This window comes from Gymnoscopelus braueri, assembly GCF_963280865.1.
Source record: "Gymnoscopelus braueri genome assembly, chromosome: 22".
Lineage (NCBI taxonomy): Eukaryota > Metazoa > Chordata > Actinopteri > Myctophiformes > Myctophidae > Gymnoscopelus > Gymnoscopelus braueri.
The window spans coordinates 9,226,193-9,248,357 of record NC_137624.1 but is presented as its reverse complement, the minus strand read 5'-3'; the positions used below and the strand labels follow the sequence as shown (position 1 = coordinate 9,248,357).

At 42.7% G+C, this 22,165-nt stretch overlaps 2 protein-coding genes across 2 annotated transcripts; one reads left to right on the top strand and one right to left on the bottom strand.

Annotated features, from left to right (window-relative positions):
- The first annotated feature begins 7,515 nt into the window (after positions 1 to 7,515).
- Positions 7,516 to 13,397, top strand: LOC308078154 (cathepsin K-like). Its single transcript, XM_080419272.1, has 8 exons — positions 7,516 to 7,550; positions 8,941 to 9,061; positions 9,406 to 9,528; positions 10,188 to 10,337; positions 11,072 to 11,290; positions 11,554 to 11,722; positions 12,290 to 12,395; positions 13,208 to 13,397. The coding sequence occupies exons 1-8, from the start codon at positions 7,540 to 7,542 to the stop codon at positions 13,305 to 13,307; spliced, it is 999 nt and encodes a 332-aa protein (XP_080275398.1). The 5' UTR covers positions 7,516 to 7,539; the 3' UTR covers positions 13,308 to 13,397.
- An 807-nt stretch (positions 13,398 to 14,204) lies between these two features.
- LOC308078341 (uncharacterized protein) lies at positions 14,205 to 18,731 on the bottom strand (the record flags this gene model as incomplete). The annotated part of the gene is made up of 7 exons (XM_080419466.1): positions 18,615 to 18,731; positions 16,921 to 17,262; positions 16,174 to 16,519; positions 15,501 to 15,760; positions 15,273 to 15,347; positions 14,739 to 14,814; positions 14,205 to 14,581 (listed from the first exon to the last, which is right to left on the bottom strand). Exons 1-7 carry the CDS (start codon positions 18,642 to 18,644, stop codon positions 14,205 to 14,207), a joined length of 1,506 nt encoding a protein of 501 aa, XP_080275592.1. The 5' UTR covers positions 18,645 to 18,731.
- Positions 18,732 to 22,165: the final 3,434 nt, after the last annotated feature.

Sequence of the window (22,165 nt, the reverse complement as noted above, 5' to 3'; positions counted from 1 at the left end):
ATTTGTATTTCCTGAAATAAAGTGCCGTGCAAAAGTATTCAAGCCTCCTTAAAAGTCAGATTTGTCTGGGAATTATATATTTGTCCCAGCCAGTACTTTAATATAAACCCATACGATATGCGGTTTTTCATTTGTCAGGTCTTAAGAAAAAAACATGCTGAGGCCTACAATATACAAGTAGTCCATTCTTTTCATTGTTGATAGTCATCTTCACATGCTTCAGTCTGGCCAATTCAGCTATATAAATAGCTCATATTTGTTGCATAAAACACCTCCCAAGTTTCACAGAGGCCAATTGTGTCCTCATTAGAGCAGTATGTGTATACTTGAAGCATCCACAGCACATGTGTTTAATACTGGGGGTGACAAAGGCTATATTTGAATGGCCAGGAACCATAAGAATCTCTGCCGCATTGCCAACTATGCTGTCTATCCTAAAGTGTGAAGTTGGGAGTCTGTCACCCATATTGCCTATAGAATTCAAGATGAATTTTCATGAACAGCAATTATCAGGGGACTGCTTGTTTAAACTGCTTGTTTAAACTTGTTAAAACTATAACAGAAGTCCCAAATAACGGACTTCTGTGCTGGAAGGTTGCAAACAGTTTGTCTTTTTTGGTTCAAAATGTACCGTGTTAATTTGGTATCTTCTTTTTGTAAATTGCATTGTAAGTAGCCTCGGAAACCAACGGTTCCCGAGCCATGGTGTGGCCCATAGGGCAGGAGCTCTATCTCCTGTTTCTGTAGCGTGAGGCGGCTTGATGTACGAGAACATCCCCCAGTCATGATGCACAAGTACACCCCCATGATGCTAGTATATCACAGGGACTTACCACCAACCCATAGCCTGATTATCAGCCTGAACTGAAGCTGCGTGGAGCTTCAGTCTGACATTGGCTCCAGTGTAGGCGATTACAAGGGGGAGGGGATTAGAATTTCCCTAAAATAATTGGAATTGGTTTCGATTTTCCCTAAACCAATCACAAGGGATCCCCACCCCACCTCCGACTCTCATTGGACGTTTTTTTGTGCAGAATAAATCCTAGGTTAACATTACAACACCAGACCAAGAGGGGCAGTCCACTCAGAGAGTGGGCGGGGTCTATGGTCTGGAACCAGGCTACACCAACCCTTGAGTGCCAAGCAGGGAGGCAATGGGTCCCATTATTAATAGTCTTTGGTTTGACCCGGATGCGGGATTGACCCTCAACCTCCCAGTCTCAGGGCGGACGCTCTAACCCCAAGGCTACTGAGCTGATACTATGTGTGTCCATAATAGTGTAATGACACCGTAAGCAGTCAGCATTTATAAACAAGTTTATACAAAATAAACTTGGGAGTGGAACATCCAACCAGTTGCCACTGTTCACATAGGTTTAACCGAAGACCTGAGGCCGATTCTACCAATGTCTTCTAATTCAGCTCTAAAACATGTTGCTATGTATCAGTGGTGCCCTTAAACTTTTTCATGCCAAGGACCCCCAAAATGATATGTATTTTGATCCCAATCTCAAAATATTTTGTTCCAGGGACCCCCAGAAGCAAAGATTTGAGTTTAAAATGTTCAGTTTAAAAAAAAGGATTTGCACACATTTTCACGATTTTTCAAAAATAGCAGATGTACAAGCTTGTAGCGTGGTACAAAGTGATGCATATCTGGTATTTTTTAATAGCCAAAGTATAAAATAATGGTTAAAGTGGTTAAAATCTAAAATGACACAGATGCTTTCCCGGTTTTAATGGGTTAAGATACAAAATACCGAGTTGGTTGTTAACAAGACACAGGGAGGGAGACTTAAGTGTTTTCTTTAAAATAATTTCTATTTTTTTCCATCAAAAATGTAACAACAATTCTGGGCCCAAACTTAAACAATCTAAACAGAACAGGTCTGACCAAACCGAAAAGAGACATGAGGGTGATCAGTGCACACTCAGTATTTTGCAGTGAAGTGTGTTAAGTGAGCTTTGAACTCTTATCTCCAGGACAAGGGAGCACAACTTGATGACAACAAGGTATGTTTAGACTAATTTCTCTCATTTGCATTATTATGTTTAATGGGGAGGCATGAATAATGCTGTTGTACTCTGGGAGGGAAGTTCCAGTCCAAGTCAAAGTTTAGTCACATACTGTACAGTATAGATGAGAGTAAGAGCATATAGAAACGATTTAGTGAGACATGAGATACTGTAAAACAGAAGCTGAACTTCATCTTTTTAAGGAGGGAGCACAATATACTGTTACTTAACAGGAACCTGTGGTATGACAAGTTACCCCAAGATTATTGTGTGATACCATTAATGTTCAACAGCTACAATAATAATAAAATAATACGGTATTCAAACTATTCTGTTATCAGAATATGTAGGCTCAGCAGTTATAACCTATAGCATGGCTGGGTTACTGTATTTCTGATTCTGTTTTTTTTTGTTTTGTTGCAGAATGTACCTTATTCCTGTTTTTTTCTTCAGTTTTTTTCATCCTAGCTTTGTTTTTCCTACAGTTTGGAGATAATCCCTGAAACATCTAATCTTTAATCCAAATGTAGATATAAGGAGGGTAGAGAGGGTAGATATAAGGGGTAATTTTGCTACCAAATTAATTAGCTTTTAATATAGAGACTACTATTTTTGAAAAAAGTAAGTAAGTAAAAAGCAAAGATTCAAATACCCATGTTGGAATTGTTGATATTGAGAGTAACTTACAAAAACGTAATATATTAGGGTGCCAGTGCTACAAAAACACCTATTTTCCAGTCAAAAGAGAAATTAAGATAATGAAAGGATGAAAGGATTTTTTGTATGGGTATCCTGATAATTTGCAAGGCAATTTGGATAATCTTTGTAGTTCATCTGAAACTTTCAGTTTGTGATGGATTTCTCTCGATAGATCTATATTTATCAATCTGATAAAGATATATTTACATTTGTATGTGCTTGTTCATATTTGCTAGCCAGCCTGCCTCTTGCGTGTCAGCTTGGTTGAACTTCCAAGGTCCCTCAGGCAGTGCCTGCAACTTTGTTTTTGTTTGATGGCTCCTAGTATAAATCAACAATATTAAGATAGTAGGTTAATCTCTGAATTGTGTACAGAGGTCGCCGTGAACCTAGTTGCCAAGGAAACAACAACTGCTGACGTGATGATGGAAGGTGTAAACCCACACTGTGTATAAAACTCTCTGTTTAAACTTCAGAAGAATATATCTGGAACCATGCTTTTCCGACACTTGTAAGATCTCTTCTCTGGAATAAACCCAAATACTATTATAACTAGAACTTTCCTCCGTTTATTGATGTAATTAATTCATGTCTGACCGATAGATATGGACCGGTTTTTACTAGGGGAAAATAAAGATATCATCTCTAAATTGCCAGAGCAAAAGCAGAATCATATTCAATCATTATTGTGACCACCAGTGTCATTTGTATTGTTTCAGCATGCGTATCCTGGTTGCTGTGATTCTTTTGACCGTTCCTGTTCTCGGTCAGTTGTTTTCTGAGTCTGACTTGAATGAACAATGGGAAGAGTGGAAAACCAAGTTTCAGAAGATTTACCAGGATCAGGTAAGTTAACAAATATTCTACATTCACTCATTTTGTCTAACATTCCCACTCACACAGTTGAAACCTGGGCACTGTGAATGAAAACAAATCAAATCTCTCTAAAAAAAAAAAAAACTATAGCCTCTCTGACGGCCCCAGTCATAATTCAAAAACCATTTTACTTCTATTTCACCTCCACCCCAAGATTTATAATTAAAATTGGCTGCACAGACGCGCACACACACAGACAGACAGACAGACAGACAGACAGACAGACAGACAGACAGACAGACAGACAGACAGACAGACAGACAGACAGACAGACAGACAGACAGACAGACAGACAGACAGACAGACAGACAGACACACACACACACACACACACAAACACACACACACACACACACACACACACACACACACACACACACACACACACACACACACACACACACACACACACACACACACACACACACACACACATACACACACACACACACACACACACACAAGGACTAAGATTTTAGTTACAGTAGTGTTTTCACCTTGTTTTCCCTATTAGCTACAGTCTGTGTTAACCATCAAGTGCATTTTGAACCATATTGATCTTTCAGGTGTGTATAATGTACGCTGCGGCCCCCGCGAGGAGACAAATCATGCTGTGCTAGTGGTGGGCTATGGTACAACCAACGGACATGACTACTGGCTGGTGAAAAACAGGTGAATAAATCATCTTAACGGCAAAACATGATCAAGCTTCCCTTTTGCCCTATTCAGATAAAGAGTTAGATTCCAGCATTCCAAAGCCTATACAGTTAAAGCTTAAATCTATTGTGATTAGTGTAGACCTTTCAGGTCTGTCGATGTGCCCTGAAAAGAACCAGTGAAATGTTTAAATCAGTTCTGAAACTAAGCCTTATTGTCAGTCAGTGGAGAGAAGCTAAATGTGAACACAGCGTGTTTTCAATGTCAATCTAATCAGGTAGGCCATTTACAGTGGTGGACTGGACAGTAACAAAGTTACATCTGTACTTTACTTGAGTAGCCTATTTGTATTTCTGGATACGAGACTTTCAAGCCACTACATTTTAAAGACAGATATTGTACTTTTGACTCCACAAAATGTTTAGGAAGGGAAAAGGTACGTTATAAATTAACCACTTCAGCCCTATTTCAAATATTGTTAAAATAGACGCTCTACAAGCTCACAACACTGCTATTATTTCACTATTGTCTACATATATTATTTATATAGAAGTTCTGGAAAACCTTAAAATTGTATTATTTTCAATTTTAACATTGCATTGATATTAAAAAGAACATTTTTTTTTAATTTGAACTTTTGAATACTTAGGCTAAGTATTTTTAAAAGCAAGTTCTCCAGTGACTGTGCAACTTTCACTTTCACTTCAGTACTTGACCACTTATTTTTTATATTATTATTATTTGACCAGGAGTCAAATAATCGAGTCTTGGGGTTGAGTTCTTCACCACTGGCTATTTATAATGACAAACATTCAAACTGAGTTTTCTGCTTCCAGCTGGGGGACTGCATGGGGTGAAGGAGGCTATATTCGAATGGCCAGGAACAAGGAGAATCTGTGTCAGATTGCCAGCTATGCTGTCTACCCCACATTGTGATCGTCTGGCACCCAGTGACTTAATTTGCTTAATTTGTGACCTCTGTGCTGGAAGTTTTTTTTTAAAAAGAATTTTTATCCCTTGATTTTGTAACCCTTTTTTCACCCGGTGCCAATTTGCTAAGTGATCCTGGGCACTACACTCCCCCCACCAGCCTAGGGAGGTCAGGGTTCAATGCATGAGAGCCAACTGACCTTCTTGTCACCTGACAGGGGGGAGTTTCCCTGGTTGGACGTAGCGCGTGGAAGGAACACGTTATTCCAACCAGTTCCCTTCCCCTCCATCAGGCGCCCCGGCTGACCAGGGGGAGGGAGTATAGTGACCAGGATTACTACATGTTTTTGTGAGGGTATTAACTACCCTGGGAGACACGGGGAGAACATGCAAACTCCACACAGAGTAGGCCCTTTCGCCAACCCCACCTAGGGTATGGGCGCTGATGACACGGAGGAGAAGACACGCCCCCAGCACCCACAGTGCCCCCGGCGGGAATCGATCCCAGGACCTTCTAGCTGTGAGGCGACAGCGCTACCGACTGCACCACCTTGCCCCCTCTGTGCGGGAAGTTTGAAAAACATTTTGACATCTTGCTTGAGCTCATAATACAGTTAAGTGTTCAAAATGTATTGTGTTCATTTGCTTTGTGTTTTTTTTGTAAATCACATAAAGTATTCATGGTACTAGCCTATGTGTAGGCATATAAGTATAATGATGTGGTCGCGGAACACCAACCAAAGTTGTCACAGTTCCCATCTGTTATCACTACAAATCAGTAAGTATAGGGTACATAAACAGGTTAACAAATCTGGGCTTTGCTGAAACAAATTGTGGCTATAATAAAGAACCTTATATGAGCATTCAATGGCTTTTATGTGTTGAGATTTGGATTTCTTGAAATAAAGTATTCAAGCCTCCTTAAAAGTCAGATTTGTCTGGGAATTATACTTGCACATATTTGTCCCAGCCAGTACTTTAATATAAACCCATACAATATGCTGTTTTTCATTTGTCAGATCTTGAAATAGTCCATTCTTTTCATTGTGAGGTGGAAATGTATTTGTGGTGAGTGACGCCCTCTGGTGGCTGCATTCCTCATCATTCTGCTCATCCCAATGGGTTCCTAAAAAAATGTGGTACCATTTAAAAATGTAAAAACAGGCGTTCCAATGGTATAAAAGATATTGCCAAGATGCATTGTTACAGAGAAATAATCGAACAAACAAAAATTTCAGAAGTTTATATACGTAAATATGTACAAAATATATACAAAACATTACAGTCAGATATTGCCAAGAAGCATTTACAGAAAAATAAACACACACATTTCAGAAATGTATATACATATTACAAAAAATATATACAAAACAACCAATCACAAGGGATCCCCACCCCACCTCCGACTCTCATTGGACGGTACTTTTTTTGTGCCGAATAAATCCTAGGTTGACATTACAACACCAGACCAAGAGGGGCAGTCCACTCAGAGAGTGGGCGGGGTCTATCTATGGTCTGGAACCAGGCTACACCAACCCTTGAGTGCCAAGCAGGGAGGCAATGGGTCCCATTATTAATAGTCTTTGGTTTGACCCGGATGCGGGATTGACCCTCAACCTCCCAGTCTCAGGGCGGACGCTCTAACCCCAAGGCTACTGAGCTGATACTATGTGTGTCCATAATAGTGTAATGACACCGTAAGCAGTCAGCATTTATAAACAAGTTTATAAAAAATAAACTTGGCAGTGGAACATCCAACCAGTTGCCACTGTTCACATAGGTTTAACCCAAGACCTGAGGCCGATTCTACCAATGTCTTCTAATTCAGTTCTAAAACAGGTTTCTGAAATAAAACCTATGTTGCTACAGTATATACTGTATCAGTGGTGCCCTTAACCCTTTTCATGCCAAGGACCCCCAAAATGATATGTATTTGCACCCCCATCTCAAAATATTTTGTTCCAGGGACCCTCAGAAGCAAAAAATTGAGTTTAAAATGCTATTTTTTGAATAGCCAAAGTATAGAATAATGGTTAAAGTGGTTAAAATCTAAAATGACACAGATGCTTTCCCGGTTTTAATGGGCTAAGAAGATACAAGATACCGAGTTGGTTGGCAACAAGACACAGGGAGGGAGACTTAAGTGTTTTCTTTAAAATAATTTCTTTTTTTTTTCACCTCCAAAGTCAAACAAAAATGTAACAACAATTCTGGGCCCAAACTTAAACAATCTAAACAGAACAGGTCTGACCAAACCGAAAAGAGACATGAGGGTGATCAGTGCACACTCAGTATTTTGCAGTGAAGTGTGTTATAAGTGAGCTTTGAACTCTTATCTCCAGGACAAGGGAGCACAACTTGATGACAACAAGGTATGTTTAGACTAATGTTTAATGGGGAGGCATGAATAATGCTGTTGTACTCTGGGAGGGAAGTTCCAGTCCAAGTCAAAGTTTAGCCACATACAGTATAGATGAGAGTAAGAGCATATAGAAACAATTTAGTGAGACATGAGATACTGTAAAACAGAAGCTGAACTTCATCTTTTTAAGGAGGGAGCACAATATACTGTTACTTATCAGGAACCTGTGGTATGACAAGTTACCCCAAGATTATTGTGTGATACCATTAATGTTCAACAGCTACAATAATAATAAAATAATACGGTATTCAAACTCTTCTATTATCAGAATATGTAGGCTCAGCAGGTATAACCTACAGCATGGCTGGGTTACTGTATATCTGATTCTGTTTTTTTTTGCAGAATGTACCATATTCCTGTTTTTTTCTTCAGTTTTTTTCATCCTAGCTTTGTTTTTCCTACAGTTGGAGATAATCCCTGAAACATCTAATCTTTAATCTAAATGTATATATAAGGAGGGTAGAGAGGGTAGATATAAGGGGTCATTTTGCTACCAAATTAATTTGCTTTTAATATAGAGACTGCTACTATTTATGAAAAAAGACAAATAAAGTAAAAAGCAAAGATTCAAATACCCATGTTGGAATTGTTGATATTGAGAGTAACTTACAAAAACGTAATATATTAGGGTGCCATTGCTACAAAAACACCTATTTTCCAGTCAAAAGAGAAATTAAGATAATGAAAGGATGAAAGGATTTTTTTGTATGGGTATCCTGATAATTTGCAAGGCAATTTGGATAATCTTTGTAGTTCATCTGAGTTTCAGTTTGTGATGGATTTCTCTCGATATATCTATATTTATCAATCTGATAAAGATATATTTACATTTGTATGTGCTTGTTCATATTTGCTAGCCAGCCTGCCTCTTGTGTGTCAGCTTGGTTGAACTTCCAAGGTCCCTCAGGCAGTGCCTGCAACTTTGTTTTTGTTTGATGGCTCCTAGTATAAGTCAACAATATTAAGATAGTAGGTTAATCTCGGAATTGTGTACAGAGGTCGCCGTGAACCTAGTTGCCAAGGAAACAACAACTGCTGACGTGATGATGGAAGGTGTAAACCCACACTGTGTATAAAACTCTCTGTTTAAACTTCAGAAGAATATATCTGGAACCATGCTTTTCCGACACTTGTAAGATCTCTTCTCTGGAATAAACCCAAATACTATTATAACTAGAACTTTCCTCCGTTTATTGATGTAATTAATTCATGTCTGACCGATAGATATGGACCGGTTTTTACTAGGGGAAAATAAAGATATCATCTCTAAATTGCCAGAGCAAAAGCAGAATCATATTCAATCATTATTGTGACCACCAGTGTCATTTGTATTGTTTCAGCATGCGTATCCTGGTTGCTGTGCTTCTTTTGACCGTTCCTGTTCTCGGTCAGTTGTTTTCTGACTTGAATGAACAATGGGAAGAATGGAAAACCAAGTTTCAGAAGATTTACCAGGATCAGGTAAGTTAACAAATACTCTACATTCACTCATTTTGTCTAACATTCCCACTCACACAGTTGAAACCTGGGCACCGTGAATGAAAACAAATCCAATCTATATAATAAAAAAAACCTATAGCCTCTCTGACGGCCCCAGTCATAATTCAAAAACGTTTTACTTCTATTTCACCTCCACCCCAAGATTTATAATTAAAATTGGCTCCACGGACGCACGGACGCGCGCACACACACACACACACACACACACACACACACACACACACACACACACACACACACACACACACATACACATACACACACACACGTATGCACACACTAATCAGTCAGTGTGCATGTTTCAGGATGAGATGGCCTATAGGAGAACGGTTTGGGAGAAGAACTTAAAGCTGATAGAGAAACACAACCAGGAGGCCTCAGCAGGACTGCACACCTTCACCATGGGACTCAACCACCTGGCTGACATGGTACGTCTGTCCACTCCTCATCCACAGCAGCAAGGACACATTCATGCTCTCATGCCCGTATTTCATGAATATTTTCAGCTTCAGATACATAACATAACTGCTCAGTGTAAGTAAGTAAGAATTGCCGAGCCATGTGGCCCATAGGGCAGGAGCCTATCTCCTGTTTCTGTAGCGCGAGGCGGCTTGATGTACAAGTAGGCTACATCCCCCTGGACATGATGCTAGTATGTCGCAGGAATTGACCCCCAATCTAACCTTGATGCCGAGTGCCAAGCAGGGAGGCATTGGGTCCCAAAACCTTAGCTGATGAATGGGTAGGCTCACCTAATTGGCTGAACTTGACAACCCACCTGAAATATATCTTCTGTTTACTAAAGAGCTGGAGAGACCCCTATTACCAAACAAAAACTCTATGATTATGTTAGAATATAGAGCTTTAACTTTTTCACAAAACACTTTTTGTTTTAACCAAATAATATCACCTAAACTACCTTTAAGCACAAAATACACTTTCAACTCTGGAAAGTGTAGAAAGAAAAGCAAATAACTAATTTGGTCAATACAAGGACTATCAGGTCTAGAACGGAGATATTACTCATGATATAACAATAATGTAATGTAATGCAATATATCTATATGGACCCTTTTTGTCTATCAAGACAACAGACGAGATCAACACGAAGCTGAATGGTGACCTTGTTGATTTCAAAGACGTGACCTTCGAGAAAGAAGACAGTAGCTCACCAAGGCCATTGCCTCGGACAGTGGACTGGAGGAAGAGAGGCTGGGTCACTCCAGTCCGAGATCAGGTATGTTGTAAGATATGGGGATAAGCTATTGACCTACACTGTAATATCCTGACAGTAAATTTGACTCAATGTACATTTTGCAGTGTATTAGTGACTAAGATAACATAAGATGTTTATTGTCACTGTATGGAACATACAACGAAATGTTGTTTAGTGCATCTACTTAAAGCAAATAGCAGCATCAACATAGAAATACAGATAGAGCAACATTATGTCATAAACTGTTAGTCTGTCATAGTCAAGTCATCATAGTCTGTTGTCAAATAAAAACATCCATAGTTCATACAATAAATCTGAAGAAAAAAATCTAGACATTTTGAAATATTAAAATAAGGGGAGACCACAGGGAACCATCCACTATAGGTACAATATTGCACTTGCCCAATAGCCCAATTTGCACTTGGCATCATAAACAAAGAGAACAGAGTTTATGTGTGTGTGTGTGTGTGTGTGTGTGTGTGTGTGTGTGTGTGTGTGTGTGTGTGTGTGTGTGTGTGTGTGTGTGTGTGTGTGTGTGTGTGTACATTGAGTACAAAGGACTACACTCCAAACATATTGAATATCATGACTTCACTCACTTACTTTGTCTATGACCCTTTCAAGATCCACTGCGATTCAATTTGTGGTCACAGGAAATTGGTTGAGAAACACTGCTCTAAAGGGTAGGCTTACTAGTGGAATTTGCCATGAGTGTTCTGAAATGTACCTTTCTCTCTCTGTACACAAACACAAAGGGAAGTTGTGGATCATGTTGGGCATTCGCCGCTGTGGGGGCCCTTGAGGGCCAAATGAAGAGAGTATCTGGTAGACTCACCCCCCTAAGTCCCCAAAACCTGATGGACTGCAGCACCGAGAACCACGGCTGCAATGGTGGATACGTCTACAAAGCCTTCAACGACGTCAGAGGCAAGAAAGGCATCGACTCAGAGAAATCTTACCCCTATAAAGCCAAGGTTATCTCATTTTCTATTGTAAACAAACCATTTTGTTGAGCTTAACATAAATGATGTAAGGCAGTACAGTTACAAAAGCTATGCTAAAAGGATAACACAAAAAGCCCCAGGGGGCTTGTTTCCATTGTGGTCCTTTGTACTCAATTAATCAAGACATACAATACATTACATATAAGTAACGTATTGTATGTATACGTCACATTTTTGATCATTACCATGTACCCTGAGGAGAATGTGACTGAAATTAATCTCATTTGCTTAAGGCTGGGAGAAGATGTCACTATCGTAACTCTGGAAAGGCTGGATACTGCATGGGATACAAGTTCGTTCGCAGTGGCAGTGAATACGCTTTGAAGATAGCTGTTGCAAAAGTGGGGCCAATAGCTGTGGACATTATTGCCAAAGGTTCAACTTTTCACCACTACAAAGGAGGTAAGTTTGAGACATCTAACATGATTGTATACACAAGTTATGGCTACCCAATGAGCACTCAGCAAATAGAAATGTAGCTACTGTATGTGCTCTTATCTGGTCATTTGTGCATTCACATTTCACACACACACACGCGCGCGTGCATTCACACACCGATGGCAGAGGAAACCATGCAAGGCACCAATGGTCATTGGGAGCAGTTTAGGTGGTTTACTGTCTTTCTCAAGAACACTTTGTCAGCAGGGGGTGCCAGGGATTGGAACCTTTCTCCAGCGATTGATTTACCTCGCCCTGAGCCCCTGCCACGACACCAGTTGTTTGGTGCATAATGCATTCATAATGCAACCTAATAACTGCCTGTCACTTCCTTTTTCTGTAATGTTACACAATATACCTCTAGAGCTTCTGAAGGAAAAGGGACAAGTCTTGTACAGACTTTTTGAATACATTTTTGCATTGTTTCAGACAAGGACTAAGATTTTAGTTAGTGTTTTCACCTTGTTTTCCCTAATATGCTTCAGTCTGTGTTAACCATCAAGTGCATTTTGAACCATATTGATCTTTCAGGTGTGTATAATGTACGCTGTGGCCCCCGCGAGGAGATAAATCATGCTGTGCTAGTGGTGGGCTATGGTAGAGCCAAAGGACATGACTACTGGCTGGTGAAAAACAGGTGAATAAATCATCTTAATGGCAAAACATGATCAAGCTTCCCTTTTGCCCTATTCAGATAAAGAGTTACATTCCAGCATTCCAAAGCCTATACAGTTAAAGCTTAAATCTATTGTGATTAGTCTAGACTTTTGAATATGACAATAGGGTCCTGCTCAGGTCCGTCGATGTGCCCTGAAAAGAACCAGTGAAATGTTTAAATCAGTTCTGAAACTAAGCCTTATTGTCAGTCAGTGGAGAGAAGCTAAATGTGAACACAGCATGTTTTCAATGTCAATCTAATCAGGTAGGCTATTTACAGTGGTGGACTGGACAGTAACATAGTTACATCTGTACTTTACTTGAGTAGCCTATTCGTATTTGTGGATACGACTTTCACACCACTACATTTCAAAGACAGATATTGCACTTTTGACTCCACTGCATTTTTAGGAAGGGAAAAGGTACCTTATAAATTAACCACTTCAGCCCTATTTCAAATATAGTTAAAATAGCCACTCTACAAGCTCACAACGATGCTATTTTCACTATTGTTAACATTTATTTATATATAACTATTTTTTATTTTTAATACAGTCATTGCATTGATATTAAAAAGAACATTTTCTTTTTGATTTGTACTTTTGAATACTTAGGCTAAGTATTTTTAAAAGCAAGTTCTCCAGTACTTTAACTCTAGTAAACATTTTACTGAGCAACTTTCACTTATAGTGGAGTAATATTTGACCAGGAGTCAAATAATCGAGTCTTGGGGTTGAGTTCTTCACCGCTATTTATAATGACTAACATTCAAACTGAGTTTTCTGCTTCCAGCTGGGGGACTGCATGGGGTGAAGGAGGCTACATTCGAATGGCCAGGAACAAGGAGAATCTGTGTCAGATTGCCAGCTTTGCTGTCTACCCCACATTGTGATCGTCTGGCACCCTGTGACTTCATTTGCTTAATTTGTTGACTTCTGTGCTGGAAGTTAGCAAAACATTTTTACATTTTGCTTGAGCTCATAATACAGTAAGTGTTCAAAATGTATTGTGTTCATTTGCTTTGTGCTTTTTTGTAAATCACATAAAGTATTCATGGTACTAGCCTATGTGTAGGCATATAAGTATAATGATGTGGTAGTGGAACACCCAACCAAAGTTGTCACAGTTCCCATCTGTTAACATCACTACAAATCAGTAGGTATAGGGTACATAAACAGGTTAACAAATCTGAGCTTTGCTAAAACAAATTGTGGCTATAATAAAGAACCTTATATGAACATTCAATGGCATTTATGTGTTGTGAGATTTGGATTTCTTGAAATCAAGTGCCTTGCAAAAGTATTCAAGCCTCCTTTAAAGTCACATTTGTCTGGGAATTATACTTGCACATTATATGTCCCAGCCAGTATTTTAATATAAACCCATACAATGTGCTGTTTTTCATTTGTCAGGTCTTGAAGTAGTATTCTTTTCATTGTGAGGTGGAAATGTATTTGTGGTGAGTGACGCCCTCTGGTGGCTGCATTCCTCATCATTCTGCTCATCCCAATGGGTTCCTAAAAAGATTACCAGGTACCATTTAAAAAGGGAAAAACAGGCATTCCAATGGTATAGAAGATATTGCCAAGATGCATTGTTACAGAGAAATAAACAAACACAAATGTCAGAACTTTCAGAAGTTTATATACACGCATTACAAAACATATGTACAAAATATATACAATTACAGTCAGATATTGCCAAGAAGCATTTACAGAAAAACAAATGCACACATTTCAGAAATGTATATACATATTACAAAAAATATATACAAAACATTATAGAGTCATTATGAGCTGAAGCCCTTGATGGCTGTAGGGGCCTGAAACCAAACGTAGTCCTTCCAGTCTGGCATCTCAGTCTGGATGCACCTACAGAAGGCAGTGTCAGATGACAGGGCAATAACTTGCTTTTTTGCCCGGGTTGGCACTTTAAAGTTCAGTTGAGGCCGGAACCAGTCAACACCGCATTCCCTGTGAGCCAGAACCAAGACTCTGGTGGATGTCAGGTGCACAGGTGCGGTGTCGGACAGAATATCCGCGACAAGAAGTGTCCGACAGAGTTGCTGTAAGCAGGTTGACACCTGCAGGCTTTGGTTGACTGAAGACAATGTCAGTGCCTCCATGTTGATGTCGTACACCTCTTTTGGCAGGACCAGAGAGCCACCTAGAATAGAATACTTGTATTAAGATACAATCAAAAGCAATGTTTCCACTTTAAAAGCATCAACATGGATATGTCACAAAAAAGCCAAAGCTTGTTTCCATTGTGGTCCATGACCATATTAGACAATAAGGAACAATTGTGTAGTTGAATGTAGTACCTAGTAGCAGAAGAACACGGGGCACCTGGCTGAGGCAAAACAGCTCTTCCAGCTGTTCCAGCAACACGTCCAGCTCCTGCAGGTAGGAAATGGGACAATATGAAACCACTAGTGTGGCCAAAATAATTGTGATTAACGGCATTTTCTAAATATGCCACTTTTGTTAACCACTTGCACGACAGCGTCCATATTCTGGGGGGAACATTAGCCAAAAATATCAGATCTACAAGTTCAGAGCTTGTAGATCTGATATTTCTTTGGGTCCAGTGTACACGAAATTACAATCTCCTTCATATGATTATTGTGAGTATTTTCATTGCGATAAACCAGTGGTTCTTCTCAAAGAGCGGTCAAGGGACCCCCACTGTTCCATGAGGGGGTTCTAAATCACTGTTTCCCAAACAGTGGGTCGAGGACCAATTTTTATGGGTCGTGAGTAAATATCCCCCTTTTTTTTGTTTCCTACATAAAAAAGGAACTGACAGTGTACAAATCAATTTGCAAGAGTTATGGGGGTTATGGTTTCATCCTTACCTGTAGGTTGCGCTCTCTCTTCCTCCAGCCCAGGTCTGCTGACCGCACTGATCTACAGCTCCCCTCCTCCTCATTCTAGAAGACAAAGAAAACACATTTCCAGTCAGCTAAAAACAGTGGTGTAAAGTAACTAAGCACATTTACCAAGTACGATTATGAGGTACTTTGGCTTTACTTGAGTAAGTTACTGGTGGTTATTACTAAATAGCCAGAGGAAACTGAACTCACCTGCTTTGAAGCTTGACATGTCTTCAGCTGCTCGTAGGGCATGGGCAGCTGCTGTCTCTGGTAGAGAACACACTTGAGGATCTCTGTGACAAACTGACAGCAGCCATGCAGAGTCACAGTGCCTTTGAAGACCACATCTACACGAGCCTCCTCCTGCTGTGCCCCTGTCACCGCTTCAGTATCACCATCACACTTAGAGGGAGTCACAACGGGGGGCTCGGGACCCTCAAGGCCAGGGCTGTCATCTTGTTGAAGGTCATCTGTGGAAAAGATGTCAACAAGTTTAAACAGGTTTATTCACAACAAGCAGCTTGGCCGGCACAGCCAGGGCTGTCACGATCATGACTTGATGATTAATTGTCATACAAATAAGTCACATTTTAATTTGTCTTTTATTGGCATTAAAAAAAAGAAATCTACTCAAAATAAAGAATGGATGTACTATGACTAAACCATATTTAATAAATGTATACTTAAAATGTTGATTTAACTATCAGAATGTATCGGAATCTACAAGCTCACAATGCATTGTATTGTGAGAAGCTCACAACGCGTCGCCAGACTGGGATTCCAGAGATAAAAATTGGATCAAATAAGAACTTAAAAAGGTTGGGAATCACTCTGGTCTACAGAGCAGTAGGATAACTGCATTAGCTTAACGTTAGCTACATACCACCATCTGTGTCTGTGTCTTCAACGATGCTCGTGATGAGTTGTTCTGAACTCAGTTGATTCTCTGAAGAGACATCTTCATCATCATCATCATCATCAATGGTGACATCAGACATGGTGACTTCCTGTATTGAAGACTGGCAAGAGATGTCGGAATCCTCTGCGTCAATGTCCTCTACTGGGAAGAGCGTGTCAGAGAAGGCCTCCTTCGTGGAAATAACTGCAGCTTGTTCTGGAACAACTTGAGATGGTGCCTCAACTCTGACCAGCTGTGATGGCTCAACAACAGCTACTTTGGGTTTCTGGTTCAAAGTTGTCTCGGTTGAAGGTTTGGTTGCTCCAGTCCTCTGAGAAGGAGAAAAAACAAAACAAACATTTAAATGCATTATTCTTTAGGGTTAAACTATTAGCCAATTTGTATCTTGTGGTTTAATAATTAATAGAAGAATACTGTACAGGAGTAGATTTATCGAAGGAGAAACAACGTTTCGGTCACTGATGACCTTCAGACCAAAACGTTGCTTCTCCTTCAATAAATCTACTCCTGTGCCGTGCAGTTCGGCAGTGTGCGGACGTATTCTTTTATTATTGATGTGTACTTGTTTGCCTACGCACCTGCTCTTAAGCTTTTATTCTAGGAGTGCCAATGTTTTTCTCAACTGTATCTTCACTTGTACTTTAAATCACTGGTTCTGAACATTGAATACATGCAATATTAGGGTGCAGACAGAGACTAGCCAAAACTCACTCTGGACTCCAGGATCGCAGCCCTCCACACCTTCCTATCCAGCATTAGGAGCTCTGCAGTGTTAGCTTCAGTGTTGTGTCGCAGTGTGTCTACGTAGGCGGTGCACCTCTTTCCTCTCCTAGCTGCACCTTGGGTCGACTCCGACAGTGTCAGCATGCTCGTCACCAGTTTCGAGTACCTGACACAGTGCCCTGCTAGCCTCATCCTTCTCTCTCTGACTTTGTCCCCGATCCTCGGGAGGACTCTGTAGAAGAGGTCCACCTTTCTGGTGTGGTCCACCCATGGTACATCAATGGCCATTTGTAGCATTACAACACTACAGACATCATCCAGGGCCTTTTCCTGTTTGGAACCAAATGGAACATTAAATTAGAGATGTGTTACTCTAAGATTTGTACAAATGTTACCTAATGGAACCAAATGGACCCATAAGGGTTAATTTGGTTCAATTTTTCTTTTAAATTAACACAAAATAAAATCACACTGGGGGTCCTTGAATTTGGAAAGGTTGAGAATCAGTGGTTTAAATATTATTACCTAACATTCAAAAATGTCCTTTATTCTGTCTTTTTCATTCTGTCTTGTTTACAAAAAAAGAAAAATGAAGAAAGATATGATAATGATAATGTGTACAGTGTCAATAAACAAATCATTATTTAAAAGAAAAAACAGAAACCGTTGCAAATAACTGTCAAGTTAAAATCCAAGGTTCAAAATGCACTAAACATCTACTTAACCAATGTTCAATAGATCAGAATACACTTAACCAACGTTCAAAAGATCGGAAATAGACTTAACCGACGTTCAAAAGATCAGAATACAAAAACCAACGTTCAAAAGATTGAACAACCAGCTAACACGAACGGTACGGCAACCAAAACTGTATACATACATTACATACATTCAATAACGTAAAATAAGGCCACAAACACCACAAAAAACTCGAGCTTACTGCATGTCACTTGCCGTCCTAGCTCCATAAAGAACCTCTCACTCCGCTATACAGCTCCGAGATGAGGTTCTATGTCGTTACCTTCCAGAATCGGGTATACGTCCGCCAAGGCTCCGCTGTTTACCCTTTTGTATACGTCGTATCCCAAAACTAATGGTAGATTCCAAGCCGCACGGATGTTTAAAGTTTGGTCCGGAGCATAATATTTTAGGAACGGAGCGAAACTACCCGTTTAAATCGCTTATTTAGTCAGCCTGTGGCCATGTTTCCCATTCAAACCGGAAAACCCCCCTACGTCCGCTGCCAGTACTGCTCCCGGTTTGGCTACAATGGGAAACATGGCCACAGGCTGACTAAATAAGCGATTTAAACGGGTAGTTTCGCTCCGTTCCTAAAATATTATGCTCCGGACCAAACTTTAAACATCCGTGCGGCTTGGAATCTACCATTAGTTTTGGGATACGACGTATACAAAAGGGTAAACAGCGGAGCCTTGGCGGACGTATACCCGATTCTGGAAGGTAACGACATAGAACCTCATCTCGGAGCTGTATAGAGGAGTGAGAGGTTCTATATGGAGCTATTGCCGTCCAGAACAGATATTCAAGCAACGAAGCGTTGTGTTGTTAGTTTGGAAGATTAGTTCGGCAAGCTAAAACAACGATGCACCATAACCGCTAACGTTTTGCTATTAAACGGCTAACAAGCGACTCTAGTTATTTTACATAATAATTTTACTCACCGTGGGGCTGAATTGCACTGAGGGCAGCATGACGAAAACGTTCCAAAACCAACAGGTTTTCAGGTTGATTCAACGAATGGATGTGAATGACTTGATGAGCACTGTTCTCTGTTCAACATCCAAACACTGAATGACTGCAACACACTGGTTCATGTGTACAGTACACGTTTCAAACCACTCCCCCTCCTCTGATTGGCCAACAGTCTGCACGTGAGCGCCGCTCATTGGTCGCAGGGTGCATTCCGTTACACGCGGCTGCGACTCGTCAGAGACAGTGTTGCCATGTCCGCTTATTATAAGCGACTTTGGGCTTGTTTTTCTGTAAAGGTGCTTGTAAATATTGGTAGTTGCGGGTTGAGGCTAACCTGACTCTGCCAGATGGAAGAAGAGTCATTCCTATTTTTTTTAGATTTTCTTCCAAGATTATTTTAGAAAATAGCAGATCAACAAGCTCACAACGCATAAGTGGTTAAAGGTGTTGTGAAATGAAAAATGCGTTTTTCACACTTTTAGAGCATATCCGTGGTCATCATGGGTTATGGTCATACCTAAAAGTCCCTATAAAGCCAATCTTAATTTACTTTCTGTAAACGAAAACGTGCCGGTGATGACATAACACAACGTTCATGAATTTAAATGAATCTTGATTACATGCACCTGTTTGATTCCCATAGCTGCACGGGGGTCATGCCTATGTTCCCTCATAGTCCGGGAGTCAAAGGGTGATTTTTGGCTGAACGTGGTTTCGTCGGTTAAAGTTTTTTTCTCAACTGATTCTTGCTGCTGGGGGTCCCCTCTTAAGGATTTAAGAGGGTGCCCAGTGAAATCCCTTGGGCATTTTTTATTATTAACCCCTTAATGCCCAAAACACAAAAAATTCACCCAAAATAGACTTCTATGGTATTTCATGCAAAATACTTGATCTAAATGCTTAAATTTGGTTTCTACAGTGTGTATCCATGTAAGTGGATGTGTACAGTGCATTAGATTTAATATTTATGCATTTTTTAATATTAACCCCTTCCTGCCCAGAACAACATAATCTTTAAACTGTGATATTGTACATGCACAGAAATCAAATTAAATCAAATGCATAAGATCTGCTTTCTACACTAGTGGAACTTTTTTCCTTTTGGAGGAATTAACCCTTTAATTAACCCTTTCAGGCCTTCCATCTTGAGCATCCTGCACAAAAATATCTACAGAACATATTCCCAATTTGGTGTTTCCCATAGCTTTCCCATAGTGTTTGTATGGCCTCCAGAGGTCCGCGGGGACCCCCTGGCGGACCCCCGGCCGAAAATCTCAACTTTTTTCGGCTTGTCGATCTGCTCTTTTTCGGGCCAAAACGGGCGGTACCTCCCTGTCCCTGGTTCGCCCGGCGCCGGCGGAGGGCTCGTTGGATCCGGGCCGGGGGTGCGCACGCGTCGGTGCCCCCCCCGGGTGTCTGGGGCTCTGGCCTCTCCCCTGCGTGAAATTTCGCGTGGGGGGAAAGTGGCCACTGGTGCCAGCGGGTATGGACCATGCCCGGAACTGGGGCATGGTCCTGGGGCAGTGTCGGCGCCGCGAGAGGCCCCAAATCCTGGAGGATTCGGAAAAAAGCCAGGATTTCTTCAGAGTCCAGAGCTCCCAGGAAGCTGTGGGCTCACCGCCTCTCCCCTGCGTGAAATTTCGCGTGGGGGGAAAGTGGCCACTGGTGCCAGCGGGTAGCTATGGACCATGCCCGGAACCGGGGCATGGTCCTGGGGCAGTGTCGGCGCCGCGAGGGGTCCCTTGTCCTGGATCTCCGCGTCGTACCTCCCTGTCACCTGCCCGTAGCCCAGGAGGCGTCTGGCTCGTGCCTGCCTCCCTCCTTTGAAAAAGTCTCCCGGGCGAGACGCCGACTCGCTCCAGACCGTACCTATGGAGCTTGGCCGTCGCGATGCCCAGCGCGAGGCTCCGTCTCGGGTGGCGGCGCGGGCCCCCTCCTCCTGGATCTCCACGTCGTACCTCCCTGTCCCCTCCCCGTGGCCCAGGAGGCGTATGGCTCGTCCCTGCCTCCCTCCTGTGAAAAAGTCTCCCGGGCGAGGCGCCGACTTGTTCCAGAACACACCTATGGAGCTTGGCCGTCGCGAAGCCCGGGGCGAGGCTCCGTCTCGGGGCGGTGGTGGTGGCTGAGGAGAACCATGAAATCGGAGGCCTATTCCCAGCGGGCTTATGGGAAGAGAGAGGCCTCCGGTCGGGCACGGCCGGTCGGGCACGGCCGGGTGGACGGGCGCCCTGGAGGTCCTCGTGGAGCCCACGAGGATCTGGGCTCTGCCCTGGCCCCCTCCTTTGAAATTCTCTCCCGGGAGTCTCTGCAACTTTTCCCATCCCGCATATATGGAACCGGCGTGCGGACGCCAAGGATGGGACGACGGCAGGCCCGAGAGAGGCCTCCGGTCGGACGCGGTAGGGCGGCCTAGCACCCTGGAAGTTCTCGTGGAGCCCACGAGGACCTGGGCTCTGCCATGGCCCCCTCCTTTGAAATTCTCTCCCGGGAGTCTCGCCAACTTTTCCCAGCCCGGATATATGGACCAGCGTGCGGACACTGGGGACACGGACGGCAGGCCTGCCCGAATGCAGGGCCCGCCGTCGGCCACGGTGGCCACTCTAGTCTTGCACTGTGTTCCACGGGAACCACGCCGCCCGCGAGGGCCGTGGAACCCGCTACTTTTTCCTGACCGATAGGCACTCGTAGCCCGCCTCTTGCAAGGGCCCCACCGGCACCTCGTGTGCTTCGGCGGACGCTGCTTGCAGCCTGCAGGGCCGTCACCCCTGCCGTCACTTCGCCCCCGGGCGGGGAGCCGGCCGGTCAGTCCCCCCCGTTCGCGGGGTGGGCCCCGGTCGGCCACCCTAGCCCGGGGCCCGCGGAGGTCGGAGCCGGCTCTGCGCTGAGCGTGCCGTACGGCTGCCTGTGGACCTTGTGTCTCTAGCAGCCTGCTGGCGCCCGGCGCACTCCGGCCGACCCACCGCGAGCGTGCGGTTCCTGGGGAGGCTGGCAGTCTTCTCACCGCGTGGCAACGTCTCCTCGGAGTCGGGTTGTTTGCGAATGCAGCCCAAAGCTGGTGGTAAACTCCATCTAAGGCTAAATACCGGCATGAGACCGATAGCGGACAAGTACCGTGAGGGAAAGTTGAAAAGAACTTTGAAGAGAGAGTTCACTGCCGTGCCCTCGCCGGGCGCACTTTCTCCGCGGCGCTGCGTTGCGACCGGCTCTGGGTCGGCCTGGAAGGGCTCGCGGCGAAGGTGGCTCAGGTTGCTCGCGCGCCTGAGCTTTACGGGGGGTCGCCAAAAGATGGCGGCCCCCCTCCGGACGCGCACTTCATGTTTGTGAACAACTTGGCGCCAAATGACTCGTAAACGACCTGATTCTGGGTCAGGGTCTCGTAAGTAGCAGAGCGGCTGTATGACCGCGATCTATTGAGAGTCAACCCTCGATCCAACCTTTTGTCCGGGACGCCGGGGTCGGCACGTGGCCCCCCGGCGTACCTGACGTTAAACTAACAACCTTTTTCAGAGCGCGCCGCACT